Consider the following 22613-nt stretch of genomic DNA (forward strand, 5'->3'; position numbering starts at 1 on the left):
CAATGCTCTGCTGGGCGAATCTCCCTTAGGCTTATCAAGCCTTTGAGTTCCTCCCTTTCCTCCCGTTTCGTTAGATTCCAGCTCTTTGGCAGCATAACTGAGATGCAGTAAACCGTGCATATCTGAAGTGTGCAAGTGGATGAGATTTCACATCCACTCGCACCAAACCGCGACTGTAGTCAAAATGAGGAACCCACCACGCCCCTCGGGGCCTTTCCGTGATTCTGTTAATTTCTTTCTCTGTACCTGTGTCTCCCTTTGTATCTTTCCCTCTTCATTTTATGCCTCTTTTCTCTGTGACTGATTCTTCTCAGTCTGTGTCACTTTTCTCTCTGTGTCACTGGCGGAGTATTGGTCTCTCTGTATCTTTATGTGTCTGTCTCCCTCATCCTGGGTTTTGGGAAGGGGAGACCCAGGCCACTGTGTAGAGGAACCCCTCAGCCCCTCCTTCTGCCCCTCACCTGGTGCCCAGGTCGTGGGGTAGAAAAAGGCAGGGACTCAGCCTGGGGCACACCACAGGTGCCCGGATGGAGACTGGCATAGCCAGGCGTGGGTGACAGAGTTGGGCAGGGCTGCCTGTTGATTGGAAAAGAGGCCAAGAGCCAGGATAGGGGGCGGGCGGCCCTTCAGGAAATGGGGCACTGGGTGGGGAGCCTGAACCGTGGTTAATCCCTGCCCAGTCCTGGCATGTGGGGCCACCTCTCCTGACCTCTTTCTGCCTGCCCCCAACTCCATGGATAGATCCCTGTCCCCACTAGGAGGTAAGAGTCAAATGGTCATCTGCCACGTGCCAGGACACAGATCTGTCCTGAGCAAAGTGACAGATGAGATATGCTGTCCTCCTTGGGCTCTCACCCCTGAGGGCAGGAACCTGGCTGCTGCAATCCAGCACCTGTCAAATGAGAGGTTTTAGAGCCCCAAGGCTGGCAGCAGCACACAGGAAATAATCTGAAACTACAAAAACCTATTCTGAGGTTTATTTTGTTGTGGGCATTGATATTTCATACATTCAAGTGACAAAACTAGTAACCCACTTCTCTCTTGGTGTTTCCCCCGACTTCCATGGTCTTTAAGTTCATCTTGCAATCCTTTTAATTCTAAGTATACCTTAACAGTCACTTTTATGGAGTCTTTACAATAATGTTTGGTCCCATTTATAAACTAATTAAAAGTCATTAAACATCTTAAACCATGTTTCTAAAACCTACACATTCAATGTCTTCTAAAAATCCTTAATTTTTAGACCCAATATCAAGCATTTCAGTAAGTTTGTGCATCGAGTCTAAAACATTTATAAATATGATCAACAGTGCCTCCCTCCAAATATCCCAATATTGGATATAAGGTGGCAACTTAAAAATCACAGATCAATGAATTACATGTTTTAAACTGAAGTCGCAAGGCTGTCCCTATAGAAAGAAAAACTCTCTTAGAAAAGTATCTTAAATACCAAATGTGCAGAGGTTCTGCTTCAAAATGATTTCATACTAAGGGGTGGGCTAAAGCTTGATTCTAAAACATGTCAGCATTAAAAAAAAACTTCAGTGTAGGAGAGCAGTTAGGAGCCCAGCCTTTGGTACCAGCCCTTTGGCATCTAAACGCTGGCCTGGCCACCTACCAGCTGTGAGACTTGGGCTGCACCTTGGACCCTCTCTGTGCCTCAGTTTCCCCATCTGTAAACGGGAAGGATAACGGAACCTTAGAATAGTGCCTGGCACATGTTACTGATTATGGTTGTGGAGACCTCCAGCATTCTCATCATCCATTAAGGAAGAAGCTTCGCTCTCCGTTAACTGGGGTTGACTTTAGTCTGGGCAGTTATTGAGCGGGTTCTTCCTGGTGACCCTGGTGAGCTTTCATGGCCATATTTACTATTCATAACTCCTGGCAGGGGTCAAGGGTGGGTCAAGGTGCCCAGGGCTTCATGTTCCTTCTGCTCACCGGAGTCAGTCACTTCCATCTCTGCCCCTTGATGAAATGTCATGGTTCTTTGGTTCATGCATGCGTGTGTATGCACACTTGCATGTGTGCCGCTGGGGATGGAAGCCTGGGCCTCATGCATGCTAGGCAAGTGCTCTACCACTGAGCCCACCCCCAGACCTTTTTACTTTATCTTGAGATCCTGCTAAGTTGCCCAGGCTGGCCTCGAATTTGTGATCTTCCTGCTTCTGTCACCGGAGTAGCTGGGATTATAGGTGTGTGTGCCCCTATGTAGGCCTGGCTGGTCTTTTGGTTCTTAAGGCCAAGATCTTAAAGTCTTTCTAAGACCCAGATCTGCCCTTGTACTTTTCCATCGAACCCTCAGGATCAAGTCCAAGTTCTTCTGCTGACACTCAATGGCATCCTCTTCCCTTGACTTACATTTCCCACCATGTCACCCACTTCTCTGCCTCAAGCACCAGACTCCACCATGCAGGATGGCTCTCAGGTCTCTCACGCCGTGGGCTTGTCTACTGTGTTCCCTTATGAGGTGCCCGTGGACCCTGCCTTCTACTTAGGGTGAACTTACCTCCAGTCACAATTCTCCAGCCCTCCCAGCCTCAGCCCCAGCTCAGCCCCATCTTCTCTCCCTGCACCATTACCCCAAACTCCTCCCTGGCCCCTGGCTCCAGGTGCTTCCCGCAGGTCCAGCCTGCATATGACCCCAGTGCTGCTCTTGCTCACAACACTTCTGTGTGTCCCCATTACCCTCAGTGAAAGTTCCAGTTTCTCAAGCTGGTGTCTGAGGTCCTTTGGGATCTGGTCATCCTCTCCCATGTTATCCCCCATCACTCCCAACCCCACACAGTGGTCTCCCAACCCTCTGCTGCTACAAGGGGAGTTTGGGAGAGAGGGAGCCATCCCTGAGGGCTAATGCAAGGTGGGTGAGTCAAGGGTACCTTCCTGAAGGGGGTTGAAATGAAGTTGCACTGTAAAGGAAAAATGAGAAAATCTGGCCTTCTAAGAGGCAGAAGTGGAATAAGAGTGAAAAGCACCTTAGTAATAAAATTCATCCTTTATTGAGCGCATGGTGGGCAAGGCACTGTTCTATGTATTTCGTGTGCTTGTAACTTCACATCTTCCCAGTAGCCCCTGTCCTAAAAGGAATATACTGTTATCCTAATTTACTCTGTAAAGGAAGGTACTTCCTGAGGTACTGGGATAGCAAGCGATGGAACTGGGATTCCAGCTCCGTATTTGCCAGTGGAACCAACACTCTGCGAGAAGAACAAGCTCAGGCAGGGAGAGAGGCCTAGAGGGATCTGGGTTCTCTTAGTAGTGGGGTCAGACTGCAGCCTGTCCTCGCTCTCCCATCCTGGCAGAGCAAGGGAGGAGCTGGGGTCAAATCAGGGAGAATTTGTGTTCTTGCGTCACTGCCTTTATGAAGCGTCAAGGGTCACAACCAGGCAGGTGGGGAGGGAAGGCAAGGTCCTGGGGAAAGATATTCTGGAGCCAGCCAGTAAGGTCAAAGGTCAAGAGCTGGGGATGTCACATGTCAGGGTCACTTGGCTCGAATGGTTTTTCGGATCCAGTTGATATATCTGCAGACGTCAGTGTAGACTCCTGGCTTCTCCTTCGATCCACAGGGGACATTACCCCATGACACAAGACCTCGGAGGCGGTTTCCGCATACCAGTGGACCCCCAGAATCACCCTGTGGGAGGGAGGGAGAAAGTCAGGAGTCAGGTACAGGAATCTGGGGGCGGGGAGAGAGAGAGAGAGAGAGAGAGAGAGAGAGAGAGAGCATGAGAGGCGCAAGACACCCACAGAGGGAGAGTTACTGAGAGATGGAATGAATGACCAGCAAGAGAGAACATGGAGACCCAAGCTGGGGTCCCCCTGCTCCAGAGCACAGTCATTTCCAAGCAGAGCTCCTGACCGGCCGTGTTTCAGGCAGAGCAGCTCCATACACCATCTGCCTCCTTAGTGTGTCTTCTCTGGTCTTGGTCTCTCCTTCTCCATCCTTGTCTCTGCATTTCCTGTCTCTCTTGACTATCTTTTAATCTCTGTCTGTCCCCAACTGTGTCTCTGGAAGTGGCACTGAGTCCCTTTCCCTTTTCGGCCTTGCTCCCTCCGGCCTGTCTCTATCAGTGTCCCTACAGCTCTGGTTCGGTCCATGTCTCTCTTCTGGTCTCTGGCTGTGTCTGTGCCTCTGTCCTCGGCTGTGGAACTGGCAGGTCGCGAGGGCCTCACCTGGCAGGAATCCTTCCCGTGCTTCTCATCGCCTGCGCACACCATGTTGGGGGTGATCTGGCCAGGGTAGGCACGCTCGCACTCCTCGGGCGGCACCAGGTGGATGTAGGCACACTGGATGGTGTCGGGGAAGTCACCTGCCAGGAGAGAGGCCAGCTCCGGCAGGGCCCTCCCCATCCTCCCCGCCATCCTCCCCACATTGCCCATCGTTTCCCTCTTCCTGTTGGTTTCTCAAGCTTAGAACCATATCCATTGTCCCCGCCTCCTGACTGTTGCTTTTCCATCATTCTTACCTGCCATTGGCCCAACGTCCTCAGTCACCAGCTCTTTTCCACATTCTTTTCCTATTGGCTTTCCCTTTCTCTTAGGTCCTGCCTCCACTTGTCACTCTTCCATCCATCCCCCTTCAGTGGTTCCTGCTGAACACTGAAAGTCCTGTTGGACTTTCTTCCCCTCTCATCTCCCTCCCAGCATTCGTCTGTCCTTCATCAGCCCCTTCTTGCCTATTGGTTCATTGGATTAGTCACCACCTGACCATTGTCCTTGCCACACCATCCTGCCCTCCCCCACTGGCTTTCCCTTCTTATTGGCTACTGGTCCGCCTCCCTCATTGGTCCTTTCCTAATCAACTCCGCCCTCCTCCATTGCCTCTCATTTCCTATTGGCTCTTCATCAGGGGATCCGCCTTTTTTATTGGACTTTCACCACCCCCACCCCCCACCCCCGCCCCAACTCAATGGTTTTCTCTGATCTATTGAACCTGTTGATTCCTGCGTCTTCCTCTAAGGACTCCTCCACTACTGGGCCTTTCCCATTTGACCCTTTCCTACTTCTGCCTCTACTCTGCATTCGGAATTCACACCTGTTTCCTTGGCTCCTCTCCTCCTCTTCTATCAGTTCCCCCTCATTTACCCCTTCTTGCCCATAAGTGCATCTTTTGAACCATTGGCCACGTTCCTGGTTAGAATATTCCTACCGACCGGCCCTTCTGATTGACCCTTCCTTTTCTGGCCCCTCTTTTCCATGCTATTCACCCACTGGTCTGCTTTCCGCATTGGCTGTTCACCCACTGACCCAGCTCCTTAAAGGATTTCCTCTTACTGTCACCTTTCACCATGATGCACCCAGCAGACCTCACCATTAACCCATCTTCCCATCGCCCTTCACCTTCTGGCCCACCTTCATTTTTGACTATTCACCCTTTGGTCACCTCCCCCATCACCATAGGCCTTTTCCCCTGTCACCTCCCCTCACTAACCATCTGCAGTCTTGCCCCAGCCCAGAATGTGGCAGCTGGTGTGGTTGGCCAAGCAGTTCTTCTCCAGCGGCAGAGGCTGGATCCATTCAGAGAGTTTGACTGGGTATTCCAGACGTAACAGCATGATGTCCTGGTCATGGGTGGCAGCATTGTAGCCAGGGTGGGCCACTGCCTGGACGACAGAGCTCTGTTCCTGAGAATTCTCCCTTTGCCGGAGGTTATGCTTCCCCAGGTAGACCTGAAGCTTTCTGCGAGGGAAGCAGGTTGGGTCTTACCTGGAGCCCTTGGGCTACATCTGAGGCTGGGGAACCATGAATCACCCTCCCTGCCCCTCCCACAGCCTTCCTCAGCTCGGTAAATGGCAATTCCATCCTTCCAGAATACCCTTGGGGGCTACCTGTGACTGTCTTTATGTCCCGCCCCACATCCAGGCGTCCGGAGGCCTGCTTGGCTCTCTGAGCTGTATCCAGCTGCTCACCTGGTCCACCATCGCTACCATCTTGGTTTGATCTGTCATCGTCTCTTACAGGGACCACATAGTACCCTGCTTACTCTTTTCCTTCCTCTGCAGTCCACCCTCCACAAAGCCACCAGAGGGTTCTAACAAAGGAAGTCAGTCCTGTTCCTCTTGTGCTCAGACCCCTCCTGCGACTCCCAGCTCACATGGAGTGAAGGCCAAAGTTCTTTCCATGGTCCCTGAGATCTGCACATGTCCCCACCGCCTCTCAGACAGCATCTCCTCCTTCTCTCCCCCTCTTCTTCTTGGAGCCACACTGGCTTCCCCTGAACACAACAGTGGTCCTCCCACCCCAGGGCCCTTGGAAGAGCTGTTCCTTGTGCCCGCAGCCCTGTTCCTCGGGCATCTGCACGGCTCCCTCCCTCACCTCCTTCAATGTCACCATCTCAGTAAAGCCTTCCATGGTTACCCACTGAAAATGCAAATATCCACCCCAGGGGGCAACTCTGACCTCCCAGCCCTGCTTTCCTTTCCACCCACTATGATTCATTGCTAAATGTTCTCTACCGTTTCTCCTGCTCCTGTGGCACTGTGGTCCAGTGCAACTTTCTGCTATGATGGCATGCTCTCTACTTACACTGTGCGGCACTGTGGCCACTAGCCACACGCGGCTATTGAGAGTTCAAAATGTGGATTTTTTTTTCCCTTTTCATTCATTTTAGTTTAGTTAGCCACCTGGGGCTGATGGCTGTGGTGTTAGATGGTGAAGTTCTAGGAGGTCAGCCCTGAGACTTTTATTCTGTTCAGATACAGGATCCCCAGTGCTTCAACTGGCATCTGATACATGATATGTGTTTAACAGAAACTTTTGAAGCAGATCAAAGAACTCCTCCCCTGCTCAAAAGTCCCCCATGGCTCCCCATTGCCCTCAGAATAAAGTCCAAGCTGCTCAGCTTGGCTTGGAGACCCTGTGGGATCTGCCTGCCCACCTTCCAACCTTCTTTCCCACCACCTCCTGCCCTCCAGTGAACTAGTAAATCTTTTCTTAGAAGACCCAAGATTGTTCTCACTTCAGGGGCTTTGTTCTGGCATTTCCTGGGCCCCAGATGCTCTTCCCCTTCTTCCTTTGGCTAATCTTTCTCCTGTTTCACGCCTCTGCTTGAATCGCATCTTAAGAAAAGTCTTTCCTGATTTTTCCCATCAAAAGTGGGAGCCTATCTTTCCTTAGCCCTGGGGTAATTTGTAATTATATGGAACTTTGAAGATGTGTTTCTTTTTTTTTTTTTTTTTTTTTTTGGTGGTGCTGGGGATCGAACCCAGGGCCTTGTGCTTGCAAGGCAAGCACTCTACCAACTGAGCTATCTCCCCAGCCCTGAAGATATGTTTCTTAAAGATCCATCTTGCTACCTCTTTCTGCCCTGGTGGATCCCTGGTGGAAGCTCCACCACCAATTCAGGTCTGGCCCTTTATGGGTATTCTTAGTCGCTGTGCACCAAATGAATAGACGGTGATGTTGGGAGTGACCCTGGGGTCTCCCTGGGTGCACAGGACACCTCTTGGGGGCCTTTGAGATCCTGACTCTGTATGACTCTGCATCCTCCGACAAGGGGATTCCTGAAAGTTGGTTTCCAAACACCTGAGTTATCACTTCTACTCCTCTGAGCCTCAGTTTCCTCATCTACTACTGCAGGGATTCCAGGAAAGGGATGTAAACCATTTTATTTAACCCTGGTCTGCATTTAGCACTGAGCACAACAGCAGCTGGAATCTAACTAGTGATCCTGCGGCCCTGGGTGGAGCCCCGGTCCCTCTAAGCTTCCCTGTCTATATTTCCTCTTGAGATGATCCTGTCCAGTGCCATGTCTTTAAACACGACCTGTTTTGTCAATGGAGCCTTAATTTCACCTAGTCCCCCAACTGCTTCCTGAGTGCTGAGGGCCCACTTGGTGTCTCTGCTTGGACAGTTCCAGGTGACTCAACTCACCCTGGCGGTAAGGAAATGTCTGAAGTCCCCTCCCTGCACCTGGCCTGTGTGACAGGATTCCCAGTTGTTCAGGGCAAGCACCTGGAGGTCAGCCCTGCCTCCTCGCCCCTGTCCCTCACTGCCACGTCCTCAGTCTCACAATTCCTCCCAAAATCCCTCCATCCTCACTGTCTCCCTGGCCCAAGCCACCACCTCCTGTCCCCAAGGCAACAGCAACTGTCCCTCCTGGAGCTCCCTTCACTTCCTCTTACCCTGTCCTCTTTCCCCAAATGTAACCCGCAGCCTGCTAAGTCCCACTGCAGTAAGAATTAAGCCCAAGCACCCCAGCACGCCCTCCAGGGCCCGGAATGATCTGATCCCCCCTTTAGAAGGCAAGTTCATGAAAAGAGCAACACTGCCAGGCCCCCTGCCCCCGGCACTACTTGGTACAGTTAGTCCTCTGAGCTGCAGGTTCGCAAGCAGATTCAACCAACCTCGGACCGGGGATGAAAACTGTACCTGCACTGAACATGTCCAGACTTTTTTCTTGTCATCGTTTCCTAAACAGCATAGTGGAACCACTATTAACATAGCATTTACATTGCCTTAGGAATTAGCTGGGCGAGGTGGTGCACGCCTGTAATCCCAGCGGCTTGGGAGGCTGAGGCAGGAGGATGAGAGAGTTCAAAGCCAGCCTCAGCAATTTAGCGAGGCCCTAAGCAGCTCAGCAAGACCCTGTCTCTAAATAAAAAATAAAAAGGATTGAGGATGTGGCTCAGGGGTTAAGTGCCCCTGGGTTCAATCCCCAGTACCAAAACAAAACAAGGAATTATAAGCAATCCGAAAAGTGTACAGGAAGATGTGTATAGGCTATAGCAAACACTGTGCCATTCAGTATAAGGGACTTTAGTACCTGAGTTTTGCTGTTCTTAGGGGTTCGGGAAACGACCCCCTGCAGATATGGAGAGGAGGCACTCCATTAAGTACGGCTGGATGAACCTAGTTATGGGGTGGCTGCGAATGGGGCAGGCGGAGGCGCGTGGTTGCCTCCTCCTGAGCCTACGAGACACCTGAGGGTGTGATCGCTTCAGCTCATCTGTAGCACATGGACTCACGGTTTTTTGCAGTGGGCAGCTGTGAGGACCCACTGCGGGTGAATGAGGACCCCGCCACAGAGCAGGTGGCCCGAGGTGTAGAGGGCAGCTTGGTAGGGGTGGGAGGTCTTCTCACAGGGTCCCCCGTGGACCAACTTATTCTGCTCCTCTGCCCAGGCTGAGGGAGAGAGGGTCCAAATCAGAGAGGAGTCTGGAGGACACTAGCCATGCCCACCAAGGTGAGCGCCAGCCAGGCCTTCCCCATCCCCCACCCAGACCTGAGCCTGCTCCAGCGTCCTCCTCACCTTCACCACCGCCCGCTCCTTCCCGTCTCTGTTTCCATCCTCAAAGCCAAACTCATTCCTAAGCTCTGCCTCCAACGCCCTCCCAGGCCCTGCCCGCCTCCGTCCTCCCTCCTCACCTGCTTCCAGCCCCTTCCTCATTTGGAGGCACCCACCCCAGGCCCGTGCTCATCCCACCCCCATGCCAGGTTCTTCCCGTCAACGGCCCAACTCCATCCGCCAACCTCCCCCATCTGGATTCCTTTCCTCCTACCTGCAGCCACGAGGGCAAGCACCACCGTCAGCGTCTTCTTGGAGTCCATTCCTGGGGGAGAGGCCAGCGGTGCGTTAGTCAGTGCCCCGGCCTCCCCTTCGTCCTCTCCTTCCTCCGTCCTGCTCTGCTTCCCTGACTGTGACCTCTAACCTTCCCCTCTGGCCTCCTAATCTTTCTCCAAACCCACGTCTTCCCTCTGAGGGTCCCACGAAGGCAGGTGCCAGAGAGAATCGAGAACCTTGTGCTCAAAGATTCTGAGTTGCACTTTCTGCCTCTGAACTCTGGCTCTCCTTCCTGGGGGCAGTTCAGCCCAGAGGGTCCCTGGCGTTCTTCCTAGCTGTGGGATCTTCCCTCTGCACCTTTGTTCTGTGCCAACCTTGTCACCCACCCCCCACCTGTAGGTTCTTACCTGTGGGTGGCCTGGGGCCTCCTAGCCACAGGTTTCTTAGGTGGGAGGAAAGGACAGCCACTTATCACCCAGGCAGACAAGGAGGTGGGGAGTCAGCAATGCAGGGAGCCCCTGGCAGAGAAGCTGGAGAGGAGACTCACAGAGCAGAACGGATGCTTCCAACTCAGAGCGAGCAGGCGGAGACCTGTGTGCTGCAGGGCTCTAGGCTGCAGGGACTGTGCAAGGAGCCTGCCTGCTCCCTGGCTTCCTGGGAAGAGGCTGGGTCTGTCCCCAGACGCTCCCTGCCACTTCCTTTTAACCCCTGTCTCCCCACGTCCCGTCCTGGAGCCAAAAGTCTGTCCCCACCCTTTTCCTCCTAATCCAGGCCACCCACATGCATTCCTTCTGCCCCACACCTCGGCTTCTGGTGACCCCCTGACCCAGCTTCCAGGAGGGAAGCCCTGATCCCAGAGTGTACTAGGGGCCTGGAGCCCGGGTTCTGAGGGAGGGAGGACTGGTGTCGACCCCGGTTCTGAGGGAGGAGGGCTGGTCCTGGACCCCAGGTCTCAAGGAAGAGGGCTGGGCCTGGACCCCTGGGTCTGAGGGAGGAGGCTGGGCTGGACCTCTGGGTCTGAGGGAGGAGGCTGGGTCTGGACCCCTGGGTCTGAGGGAGGAGGCTGAGCCTGGACCCCTGGGTCTGAGGGAGGAGGCTGGGCCTGGGCCCCTGGGTCTGAGGGAGGAGGCTGGGCCTGGACTCCTGGGTCTGAGGGAGGAGGCTGGGCCTGGACCCCTGGGTCTGAGGGAGGAGGCTGGGCTGGACCCTGGGTCTGAGGGAGGAGGCTGGGCCTGGACCCCTGGGTCTGAGGGAGGAGGCTGGGCCTGGACCCCAGGGTCTGAGGGAGGAGGCTGGGCCTGGACCCCTGGGTCTGAGGGAGGAGGCTGGACCTGGACCCCTGGGTCTGAGGGAGGAGGCTGGGCTGGACCCCTGGGTCTGAGGGAGGAGGCTGGGCCTGGACCCCTGGGTCTGAGGAAGGAGGCTGGGCCTGGACCCCTGGGTCTGAGGGAGGAGGCTGAGCCTGCACCCCTGGGTCTGAGGGAGGAGGCTGAGCCTGCACCCCTGGGTCTGAGGGAGGAGGCTGGGCCTGGATCCCTGGGTCTGAGGGAGGAGGCTGAGCCTGCACCCCTGGGTCTGAGGGAGGAGGCTGAGCCTGCACCCCTGGGTCTGAGGGAGGAGGCTGGGCCTGGATCCCTGGGTCTGAGGGAGGAGGCTGGGCCTGGACCCCTGGGTCTGAGGGAGGAGGCTGAGCCTGCACCCCTGGGTCTGAGGGAGGAGGCTGAGCCTGCACCCCTGGGTCTGAGGGAGGAGGCTGGGCCTGGATCCCTGGGTCTGAGGGAGGAGGCTGGGCCTGGGCCCCTGGGTCTGAGGGAGGAGGCTGGGCCTGGGCCCCTGGGTCTGAGGGAGGAGGCTGGGCCTGGACCCCTGAGTCTGAGGGAGGAGGGCTGGGCCTGGACCCCTGGGTCTGAGGGAGGAGGCTGGGCCTGGGCCCCTGGGTCTTAGGGAGGAGGCAGGGCCTGGACTCCCAGATCTGAGAGAAAGGTAAAGTGGAGTTTGTTCTCCTTCATTTTAGACTTCTGAGTTTTTGAGAAGAAGCTAACTGAGGATCCAAATGCTGGCCTCCCAGGTAATCAATGGAGACCTGTCCTCAGGAGCCCTCACTCTATCTGTGAGCTTCTGGAACTTGGAACCCTCTCTCTTGGGTGGGGAGCACCTGCGCCCTGCACCAGCTGCCCGGGTTCAGTGGGGTTGAAGTGACTCACCTGCCCAGAAGTCCCTCTGTGGGTGCTGACGACCTCTGGGTCCAGGCGAGTGCGCAGCCAGCAGTGAGGAAGGGCGTGTCAGCAGGCTGGGCCTGGCCCTGCCCCGGGCTGGGGAGCGGGCCCTGGCGCTCTGGGGAAAGGGCCTCAGACAATCCGGCTTTGTCCACCCGAGCCAGTGCCACGCTCCCAGCAGCTCCGGTCCTCGGCCTTCCTGCAGGCAGGCGGTGGGAGCCCTGTCAATGGCTCTCTTTTGTCCCCATCTGACTGGCAGCCTGGCCAGGCTCCTTGACTGCCCCTCTGATCCTGCCTGGACATTTCAGCACTCTTGATCCTCCTGGTCCCTCTCCTCCAAGTCCTGCCACCTCTGGGGTCTCTGGCTCCATCTATCTCTCTGACCATGCTCAGGGTGTCTCCATGTCCATCTCTCTTCTTCTCCACCTCTGGCTTGTGTCTCTCCAACCTTTGCCTCTTTCTTGTTTTCTCTGCCTACCTCTCTCTATGTGTCTTTCTCTGTGTCTCTCTCTCTCTCTGTGTATCTCTGTGTCTCTCTCTCTCTCTCTGTGTCTCTGTGTCTCTCTCTGTTTCTCTCTCTGTGTTTCTCTGAGTGTGTGTGTGTCTGTCTCTCTGTGTCTCTCTCTCTCTGTGTGTCTCTGTGTGTGTCTCTCTCTCTGTGTGTCTCTGTGTCTCTCTCTGTTTCTCTCTCTGTGTTTCTCTGAGTGTGTGTGTGTCTCTCTCTCTCTCTGTGTCTCTCTCCCCCCACCACCTGCCCCCTGCTTGGCTCTAACTCTTCCTGTTTCTCCTGGATACCACCAGGTTTCCTGGGGGAAGTGTGATGGGGGGATAGAGTTGGTCTCTGGGGATTGATGGGCCCAGGAGTTGAGGGCTCACTGGTGAGATTAGGGCCCTCAGGGAGGGACGCAGAGGGGGAGAGAAGCCAGCACAGATGACTTGGGAGCCCCAGGGTATGGTGAGAAATGGGGTAGCAGGAGGCTATGCAGGGATCTGGGAGAATCTGGGGAGATGACTTTGAACTTGGGTCTGGAAATTGGAGACAGGTGCCAGTCAAGAGAAGAGGGTGTGTCCCCTCAGGTAACCTTGTTTTCCTTGCGCTGAACCTAACTGTCACCCTAGATTGCTCAGCTCCTGTCACCTTCTGCACAAAGTCCAAATTAGCATTCAGAATCCTCTCTGCACACTTCACACTAGGTCCCACCTGAACTTTGCATCTTCTTCTTGAGATCTAACCCTGCCCCGCTGCCTCCTCTCTGTGTGGGCTCACTTCCCCTCTGGCCCCATGTTCCTGGCTCTGGCTCAGACCTTCTCTCTCACGGGACCTCCACGGGGGTGTCCTGTCCTCTGCATCCCTCGCTGGGCCCCAGAGGATCTCTGCACTCCCACCTGGCATGGACTCCCATTCTTGCTTTGGTTCCCCACACCTCTTGGGAAAGCCTCACCTCTCCACCTGGTATTGGAGGACCTTCGGCATCCAGAGGGGCGCTAATCAAGAGGCTTGTGATGCGCACACACACACGCTTATGTTTCCTAGACGTCATTTCTCTTTAAAAAACAGAATGAGGGCTGGGGTGTAGCTCGGGCAGAGCACTTGCATAGCATGGAGCCCCGGGTCCATCCTCAGCTCCCCCCAGTAGTAAAAGTAAGATCTAAGTGTCTTACTGCACCACACGATGATGATCAACACATGGGGCCATGTGTGTCTCAAACAGCTGGGTGTTCCCTCACATAAGCACACGTGACTTTCCCCAGACCTCACGTTGTGCAGCATGAATATGCCCCATTTTTACTTGTCCACGTAAGAAGTAAAAAGTAAAAAGAAACAGGAGAAATCCATTCCAACATTCATTTAACTCAAGGTGTTAAAAATATCATCATCTGCACACGAATTTACAGTAAGAAAATCAGCACAGGGAGCTCTGCACACGCCCCGCTTGGACTCTGCCGTCTTTGACACGTACACTCGTCTCCTGGACACTGGCCACACAGGCCCTTGAGGGCCCAGGGTGGCCAGGCTCCCACGTTGCCTGGCACATGCTGCCGACCTCTCTGTGCTCCCGCCCCCGAGTGACCCTGAGTGGCCCGGAGTGGCCTGAGTGGCCCCGGCAGCAACTGCCCAACCTCGGCCTCCGCTCTGTGGTCCTCACCACACTTCCAGGCAGCCGCCACCTGTTCTTCCGGCCTCTCCTGGGCCTCGCCTCCTCCTTCCCTGAACACCAGCCACCTCCCCCTGCTGTGATCAGTTAGTCACTCTCTGATGCTGTTCCCACAGCCTGCGCCTCCCTCCAGTCGTCCTGGACCAGGGCCATCTGGATCAATGTCTGTGTCCCCCACAGGACTTCAAGTTCTCTGGGCAGGCCTGGGGCTGACTCACTGCCGGGTCCCACATATCTGCACAGCAAGGACCTGGCCCAGAGCGAGCCTTGGGAAATGTTGACCTAATGACTAAAAGACTTCCTTACGCCCACTTCTGTTTTACAGATTGGAAAACTGAGGTTCAGAGAGGGGAAGTTGGTTGCTCAACGTCAAACAGCCAGGAAGTGGTGGAGCCTGAATTGGAACTCGACTTCCAACGTGGTGGTGGACAGGGTCCACCTCTTGGTGTCCTCTTGGTGCTCCGCCTTGGGGAGTGGAGGAACTTCTAAGAGAGAGACACAAGCCCCCCACTCCACCCACTGGCCAGTGACTGTCATATTCTTCCTGTCCTCCAGGCCACCATGTTTAGTCATTGGATATTTGTCTTCAAAGTGACTTGCTCTGCAGAGGTCTTCAATAAATAAATTACTTTTTTATAAAGAAACTTCATAAGAGAGTAAGCAGGAAAAATACCTGGAGTCATAAACAATAAAGCCCAACCCTCATTGAAAGTTTATTCTGTGTCAATGTTCCAAAATTTTCTACATGTGAACTTATTCAGTCTTCACCACAATGCTGTGAGGCAGGTGCTCTTTCTCCCAGTTCAAGGGTGAAGGAGAAGCTGGGTGTGCAGGCGCACGCCTGTGATCCCAACAGTTCAGGAGGCTGAGGCAGGAGGACCACAATTCAAAGCCAGCCTCATCCCTGGTGAGGCGCTAAGCAACTCAGGGAAACCTGTCTCTAAATAAAACAGAAAACAGGGCTGTGGGTGCAGCTCAGTGATTGAGTGTCCTCAGTTCAATCCTTGGTCCTCCCCCCACACCCAAAAAAAGGGTGAAGGAGAGAGATGGGGAAGTAATATGGCAAGGGTGGACAACTGGGGTGGGCTGCAGCCACGTGGTGTGTGCACGAGGCCCTGGGTTCCATCCCAGCACTCACACACAGGTACACACACACACACATACACACACACACACACAAATAGCTGGGATTTAAATCTAAGAAACCAGGCCCTGGAAGCTGCTACTTTTGATTACTATACTATACTATACTGTCTGCCCCCCAAAAAATGATGTTACTTTTTAAAAAAAAAATCAACATGAGCACCATTACTAATCTTTCCACATCAGCCCACCTCCAATTGCCCGTGGAAACAGAGGACCAGAGGCCTCCAGGCTGATTCAGCACAACTGCAATGCTTTGTTATTTATTTATTTATTTTGTATTTTTGATTGTGTGTTGATTTGGAATGGAAAGGAGAGAGAAAGGAAGTGGATGAGCTTCATGGGGTTGAGTAGATAAAAGTCCCTCACATTCCTTAAATTCAACACAGGCCAGAGACAGAGTGGCTGAGGAGCCTGTTCCCTTAGTCTGAGGGAAGAGGGCTGGGCCTGGACCTTTGTGTCTGAGGGAGGAGGCTGGGCCTGGACCCCTGGGTCTGAGGGAGGAGTCTGGGCCTGGACCCCTGGGTCTGAGGGAGGAGGCTGGGCCTGGACCCCTGGGTCTGAGGGAGGAGTCTGGGCCTGGACCCCTGGGTCTGAGGGAGGAGGCTGGGCCTGGACCCCTGGGTCTGAGGGAGGAGGCTGGGCCTGGACCCCTGGGTCTGAGGGAGGAGGCTGGGCCTGGACCCCTGGGTCTGAGGGAGGAGGGCTGGGCCTGGACCCCTGGGTCTGAGGGAGGAGGCTGGGCCTGGACCCCTGGGTCTGAGGGAGGAGGCTGGGCCTGGACCCCTGGGTCTGAGGGAGGAGGCTGGACCTGGACCCCAGGGTCTGAGGGAGGAGGGCTGGAAGCTAGAACCCTGGGTCTGAGGGAGGAGGCTGGGCCTGGACCCCTGGGTCTGAGGGAGGAGGCTGGGCCTGGACCCCTGGGTCTGAGGGAGGAGGCTGGGCCTGGACCCCTGGGTCTGAGGGAGGAGGCTGGGCCTGGACCCCTGGGTCTGAGGGAGGAGGCTGGGCCTGGACCCCTGGGTCTGAGGGAGGAGGCTGGGCCTGGACCTCTGGGTCTGAGGGAGGAGGCTGGACCTGGACCCCAGGGTCTGAGGGAGGAGGGCTGGAAGCTAGAACCCTGGGTCTGAGGGAGGAGGCTGGGCCTGGACCCCAGGGTCTGAGGGAGGAGGGCTGGAAGCTAGAACCCTGGGTCTGAGGGAGGAGGCTGGGCCTGGACCCCTGGGTCTGAGGGAGGAGGCTGGGCCTGGACCCCTGGGTCTGAGGGAGGAGGCTGGGCCTGGACCCCTGGGTTCAAGGGAGGAGGCTGGGCCTGGACCCCAGGGTCTGAGGGAGGAGGCTGGGCCTGGACCCCAGGGTCTGAGGGAGGAGGCTGGGCCTGGAGCCCTGGGTCTGAGGGAGGAGGCTGGGCCTGGACCCCTGGGTCTGAGGGAGGAGGCTGGGCCTGGACCCCTGGGTCTGAGGGAGGAGGCTGGGCCTGGACCCCTGGGTCTGAGGGAGGAGGCTGGGCCTGGACCCCTGGGTCTGAGGGAGGAGGCTGGGCCTGGACCCCTGGGTCTGAGGGAGGAGGCTGGACCTGGACCCCAGGGTCTGAGGGAGGAGGGCTGGAAGCTAGAACCCTGGGTCTGAGGGAGGAGGCTGGGCCTGGACCCCTGGGTCTGAGGGAGGAGGCTGGGCCTGAACCCCTGGGTTCAAGGGAGGAGGCTGGGCCTGGACCCCTGGGTCTGAGGGAGGAGGCTGGGCCTGGACCCCTGGGTCTGAGGGAGGAGGCTGGGCCTGGACCCCTGGGTCTGAGGGAGGAGGCTGGGCCTGGACCCCTAGGTCTGAGGGAGGAGGCTGGGCCTGGACCCCTGGGTCTGAGGGAGGAGGCTGGGCCTGGACCCCTGGGTCTGAGGGAGGAGGCCTCCTGGTCTGAGGGAGGCCTGGTTCTTCTCCTGTGATGCAGAGGATCAGTGACTGCAGCCCCTTGGTATGATGGGTTTAGGGGATTAGGAGAGTCTCCAGGAGATGAGATGAGAGGAAAGACCTGGGGAATGTTGGTGGGGAGGAAATTCTGGGAGAGAAACAGGAAGGACAGGTAGGAGAAGCAGGTCCCAGGCCGGAGAGATCCCTCAGTCAGCAGCGTCTGAGGTGTGACTGCCCAGAGTTGTCCAAGCAGGTGGCTCGGAGGCAGCCTGCCTCTGAGTCACAGGAGGCTCCCCTGCCCCTTCGAGAGGCCCCTTCCCCACCTTCCTGGAGCAGGAGCCTACTCACAGGGTGCCTGGCCACCTCTGTCCTCTGACATCAGTTGCTAACTTTGGGCAGGCCCTTAGGGATCCGGGTGTCCTGGCACCTGCCACACCCAACCCTCCCTGAAACTTCCTCTCTCCCTCCTTTTTGTCGCTCTGGAGATGCTCAGAAACGCCTTCTTGTCCCATTCACATGATGCAGTAGGCGGCTCCTCCCCTCCTTCTCCTCCCCTCCCTTTCTGTTTCCCATTTTTCAGATGAGAAAAACGGAGAACCCCTGAAATGGAGAGAAATGTATAACCAGATGGGGAGGAAGGACCAGGTTCCAAACCAGACCCATTTTTCTATAGGAGATCCTCAAGGATCTCCTTCCTTCCAACCAGAGGTCTTTGCAGCTTTTTCACCTCTATTTTTCAGGCTTTGAATGTGCACACCCGTAAAAAAGTAAACAGAAGAAGGGAGACTTCTCAAGATTGGCACCATCCTCTCAGATTTTATTCCGTGAACATTTCATCTTACATACATCTTACATGGCTAGGGTCACATACATTTTTTGTGTTTTTATTTTTCCACTTAACATCATATGGTATAAATATTCTTGCATAACACAATTCTGCCTGAGTATTACTTTTAATAACTTCATAATATCCTTGGACAACCTGACCCACGGTCTAGACAATCCGTTCCTTTGGAATGCATTCAGTGCTACTCCCATTTTGCCACAATACATAACGTGGTGATGAATTCAAACCTCGTCCACATTTTAAAAATTTTAGTACTCTCTTCCTAGAATTGGAATGACTAGGTCCAATGCACTGAGTGAGGTTCTCGATTCGTGTCATCAAACCACTTTCCAGAAAGATCGTACAGATTTACAGTTCCAGTGTTTGAGAGCGTTGCTCTCTCTGCATTTTCCACAGCACTGAGGGTTTTTGTTTTGTTTTGTTTTCTTTACTTCTTTGGGTTTTAGATCCTTGCTATCTTGACAGGTTTATAAACATAATGTATTGTTGAGGTTTTATTGTGTCTTTGAGGAAAGAAAGTCAGCTATGACTTTGCAGGTCATCCACGTTCTTATCTCTGCAAGCTTTCTACTTGGAGCACAGTGATGTGACGCATTAGCGATGCTTTCTCATGGTCTCCTTTATCCAACCAGTAAACTTGCAGACTTGGGTGTAGACACCTGGGTCATTGGGTTGGCCACAAGGGAAAGTTCCCCAGGACACTATACCTTGCAGGGTACCTTTGCACACCAATGGTCCCCCTGAGTCACCCTGGAGGAAACAAAGGAGGGGTAATGGATTAGATTTGGATTCACAGTAAAGACCCCCAGAGTCCTAATTCAGTCTTCGCCACAAGTGCATGGTCTTTGTCCTGCCAGATCATTGGCTTCCACCCTGGCCAATGAGAAGAAACTCGTCTCTGGGAACCAATGGGAGAGCAGGAATTAATACTATCACAGGATGGACAGACTGGGTTCTGTGAAGACATTGGTTTGTGCTCTGGCCAATGCAACCAATCTCAGAGAAGGGGGCGGGGCTTCCAAGATGCGCAAGCCATTATTTTTGGACACGATATTAGTTAAGGGCTGTGTTCCAAGCCCGTAGGCAGAGGGGCATTTTCTCCAGGGGCTGGGTGTGTGACTCCTCCTGCATGAAGCGGGTCAGGGAAGTCTTGGAAACCAGGGACAGGAGATATTACATCATCATAATGAACATGCATGACTCTTGGACCCCAAACCGCTGAGAATTTCAGGACAGCAACAGGGGTGCTTTAAATGTGGGACCCTCTGAGTGTGAGACTCAGGGTCCCTGCACAGCTTGTGCATTCAGAAGCCAATCTTCGCCAGGGGAAGGAAGGATGCCCCCACTGTCCAGGACATCCTCTCCTCTTACCTCCTCCCTAACCACACCGTCCCATTCCCCTGAGACATGGGAGGTGGGGCCGATCCTGCCCTGCCCACCAGAGAGACAACAACGAGGAAGAGAATGATGCCTAGAGAGAGATGTGGGGAGACTTCAGAGGCAGAGGGTGGTGACAGCAGGTGTGGGAGAGGGGACAAAGGGAAGAAATAGTTCTTGCTCCAGGATCAGGATCAGGGTCAGGCAAGTGAGGTATGAGCATCAGGCAGAAAAATCTCAGTAGTCACACTAAATAATGCTTTAAGATAATACTTTCAAAATCAAATATAAATCAAAAAACCCTAAACAAAAAACTACCACCTCGATGGACACAAAAGTAAATTTTAAATAATAACAGCATCAGTCCCCTGCCATGCTGAGCCCATGCCTGAGGCAAAAGGGACATTCAAAAAAACCAACCCACTCTTTATTTAAACTTGTGACCCTTTGTTCATTGTGAACTTCTTGCATGAATTTTTAAAAAATTAAATATATTGCTTAAAATATGACTGATCTTAATCCCTGAGTTTTTGGTGCCCGAGCCTGGTGACTGGCCCCACTCATCTATTTCATCCTCATTAAACTCTGCACCATGCCCAGGGTCCCTCTAGCTCCTGGGTGGGCTCTTGTCCCTGGCCTGACAGAGAAAAGGGTAGAGAGAGCTGAGGAGGAAGGGCCTGGAGAGATAGCAAGGGCAGGTTCAGAGCAGAGAGGAGGCAGACAGGGGCTGAGGCTGGGTGGGATGCTCACGTTGCAGGTGTTGGTCTTGGCGTCAGGGATACCAGCACACAGCATGGTTTTCCCCAGAAGATCCTTGTAAACCTTCTTGCAATCCCTGGCGGAGATGAGCTGGACATCAGTGCACATGAGCTCTGCTGGAAAGGTCACTGCAGGGAGGGGGAAGGTGGTCAGTCAGAAACTTGGGTTTCCAGGCTGCTGGTGCTGATGGGGAGAGAATGGGCCAGAATACCCAAGGGTATTGGGGCCTGGATCCCTGGAGCCCTGGGTCTGAGGGAGGAGGGCTGGGCTTGGACCCCTGGTCTGAGGGAGGAGGCTGGGCCAGGACCCCTGGGTCTAAGGGAGGAGGGCTGGGCCTGGACCCCTGGGTTGTGGGAGGAGGGTTGGTTCTGGACCCCTGGGTCGGAGGGAGGAGGGCTGGTTCTGGACCCCCAGGTTTCAGGGAGGAGGGCTGGGTCTGGACCCCTGGATCTGAGGGAGGAGGGCTGGGCCTAGAGCCCTGGGTCTGAGGGAGGAGGGCTGGACCTGGACCCCTGGGTCTGAGGGAGGAGGCTGGGCCTGGACCCCTGGGTCTGAGGGAGGAGTCTGGGCTGGACCCCTGGGTCTGAGGGAGAGTCTGGGCCCTGTGTCCCTGAGGCAGCCTCACCATCAGGGCTGGTGGTGGTGCCCCAGCCAGAGACAGTACATGTGGTCCCTGCGGGTTCGCAGCTGGAGGGCAGGTTGACCTTCTTCACCTGTGAGGACAGCTTGGCCGGCCTGTTCAGCCTCACCAGCATGAGGTCGTTAGCATGGGTCCTTGTGGAGTAGCCCGGGTGTCGGAATGACCTTGAGGCCCTGATCTTCTGGGCACTCTTGTCCCCCAGTCGATCACTGCCCAAGTGCACATTGTACTCACTGGGAGAAGGAAGTGACATTCAGAGAGCGACCGTGACAGGGGTAGAGGGGCAGGGACCCAGAGAGAGGCGGAGGCGCTGGCCCCTCCCGCGCCGGCTCCCCCGCCCGCCCGGCAACACCTGCCTCATCCTGCAGTGGGCGGCGGTGAGCACCCAGCGCTCGCTGAGCAGCACGCCCCCGCAGTGCAGCTGGTCGTTCTTGAGCAGGGCCACCTGCCACGGGTGGGAGCCTCTTTCACACGGGAAGCCATCGATGATCTTGTCCCCACTCTTGTCACCCTGATCTGGGTGGAAACGTGGAGACACGTGGGTGGACGGCAGCGGGAGGAGGCGGGGCAGCAGCCAGGGATGCAGAGTCGGGATGGAGATGCGGGGAGAAAGGCACAGGCCAGGATGGAGAGAGACAGAGCGCCACTGGCAAGACCCCCGGGAGCATCTCCTCCAAGGCCACTGCAGAGACTGATGAAGAGACGCTGAGTGGAGGAGACCCAGTCCCAAGCAGGCAGAGACCCCCGGAGTCGGGAGGAAGCCGGCAGAGAAGGGGCACAAAACCAGGCAGCGCAGCCTTCTGGGCAGGAAGTTGCCTCAGGAGGGAGGGGTGCTGAGTCAGGGATTGCTTGGAGAGCTTCAGAGGGGACAGGGGGAAGGCCCTCACCATCTTGTCCAGCGGTTCCCGGGACTAAGGACAGCAGCAGAATTAGCAAGGACGGGAGAAGGCATCCCTCCATGGTACCTCTCAGGGAGTGCCAGATAAGGACTGGCCTCTGCTGGAGCTGAGAAGGGGAGAGAGTTCTGGAAGTAGGAGTTCAGCTACACTCTCCTCCCTCAGACCCAGGGGTCCAGACCCAGCCTCCTCCCTCAGACCCAGAGGTCCAAGCCCAGCCTCCTCCCTCAGACCCAGGGGTCCAGAACCAGCCTCCTCCCTCAGACCCAGGGGTCCAGACCCAGCCTCCTCCCTCAGACCCAGGGGTCCAGGCCCAGCCTCCTCCCTCAGACCCAGGGGTCCAGCCCAGCCCTCCTCCCTCAGACCCAGAGGTCCAGACCCAGCCTCCTCCCTCAGACCCAGAGGTCCAGGCCCAGCCTCCTCCCTCAGACCCAGGGGTCCAGAACCAGCCTCCTCCCTCAGACCCAGGGGTCCAGACCCAGCCTCCTCCCTCAGACCCAGGGGTCCAGGCCCAGCCTCCTCCCTCAGACCCAGGGGTCCAGGCCTAGCTTCCTCCCTCAGACCCAGGGGTCCAGGCCCAGCCCTCCTCCCTTGGACCCAGGGCTCCAGGCCCAGCCTTCTCCCTCAGACCCAGGGGTCCAGGCCCAGCCCACCTCCCTCAGACCCAGGGGTCCAGGCCTAGCTTCCTCCCTCAGACCCAGGGGTCCAGGCCCAGCCTCCTTCCTCAGACCCAGGGGTCCAGACCCAGCCTCCTCCCTCAGACCCAGGGGTCCAGGCCCAGCCTCCTCCCTCAGACCCAGAAGTCCATGTCTCCTGGCCCTTAAGGGCCCAGGTATTAGGCCCATCCCTCTCCTACCCTTTGAACCTATAAATTGGGATCCTCAGTCTCTTTCTCCCAGTAAGACTCCGATTTGCAGGCCTCTAGCCCTCATCAGTGAGTACCAAGAGTCAGCCGGTCTGGCCAGTATTACTACCTCCGCCCTGACACAACCTCCCCGATAAGGCCCTTCTCACCTCCAGAGGGCTGATCTGATCTCAGTTCTGGCCTCAGTTGGGAGCCAAGTGTCTGCAGCCCTCTGCAGGGCTGTCCTCTTATACCACCCTCCCCCATGCCCGCCCCCAGCGCCCTGGGGTGCAGGCAGAGCCGGCTCCAGGACACCTCTTCCTGTGTT

At 55.6% G+C, this 22613-nt stretch overlaps 1 protein-coding gene across 1 annotated transcript; it reads right to left on the bottom strand.

The window, feature by feature from the left end:
* Positions 1-2983: 2983 nt before the first annotated feature.
* On the bottom strand, positions 2984-22613 carry LOC124966172 (transmembrane protease serine 9-like). The gene is made up of 13 exons (XM_047527225.1): positions 22456-22613; positions 21433-21550; positions 20902-21061; positions 20531-20778; positions 19897-20033; positions 18369-18519; positions 11707-11917; positions 9910-9944; positions 9501-9551; positions 8967-9123; positions 5432-5679; positions 4174-4310; positions 2984-3634 (listed from the first exon to the last, which is right to left on the bottom strand). Exons 2-13 carry the CDS (start codon positions 21503-21505, stop codon positions 3482-3484), a joined length of 1761 nt encoding a protein of 586 aa, XP_047383181.1. The 5' UTR covers positions 21506-21550; positions 22456-22613; the 3' UTR covers positions 2984-3481.

Source organism: Sciurus carolinensis, chromosome 16 (genome assembly GCF_902686445.1).
Source record: "Sciurus carolinensis chromosome 16, mSciCar1.2, whole genome shotgun sequence".
In the NCBI taxonomy this organism is placed as follows: domain Eukaryota; kingdom Metazoa; phylum Chordata; class Mammalia; order Rodentia; family Sciuridae; genus Sciurus; species Sciurus carolinensis.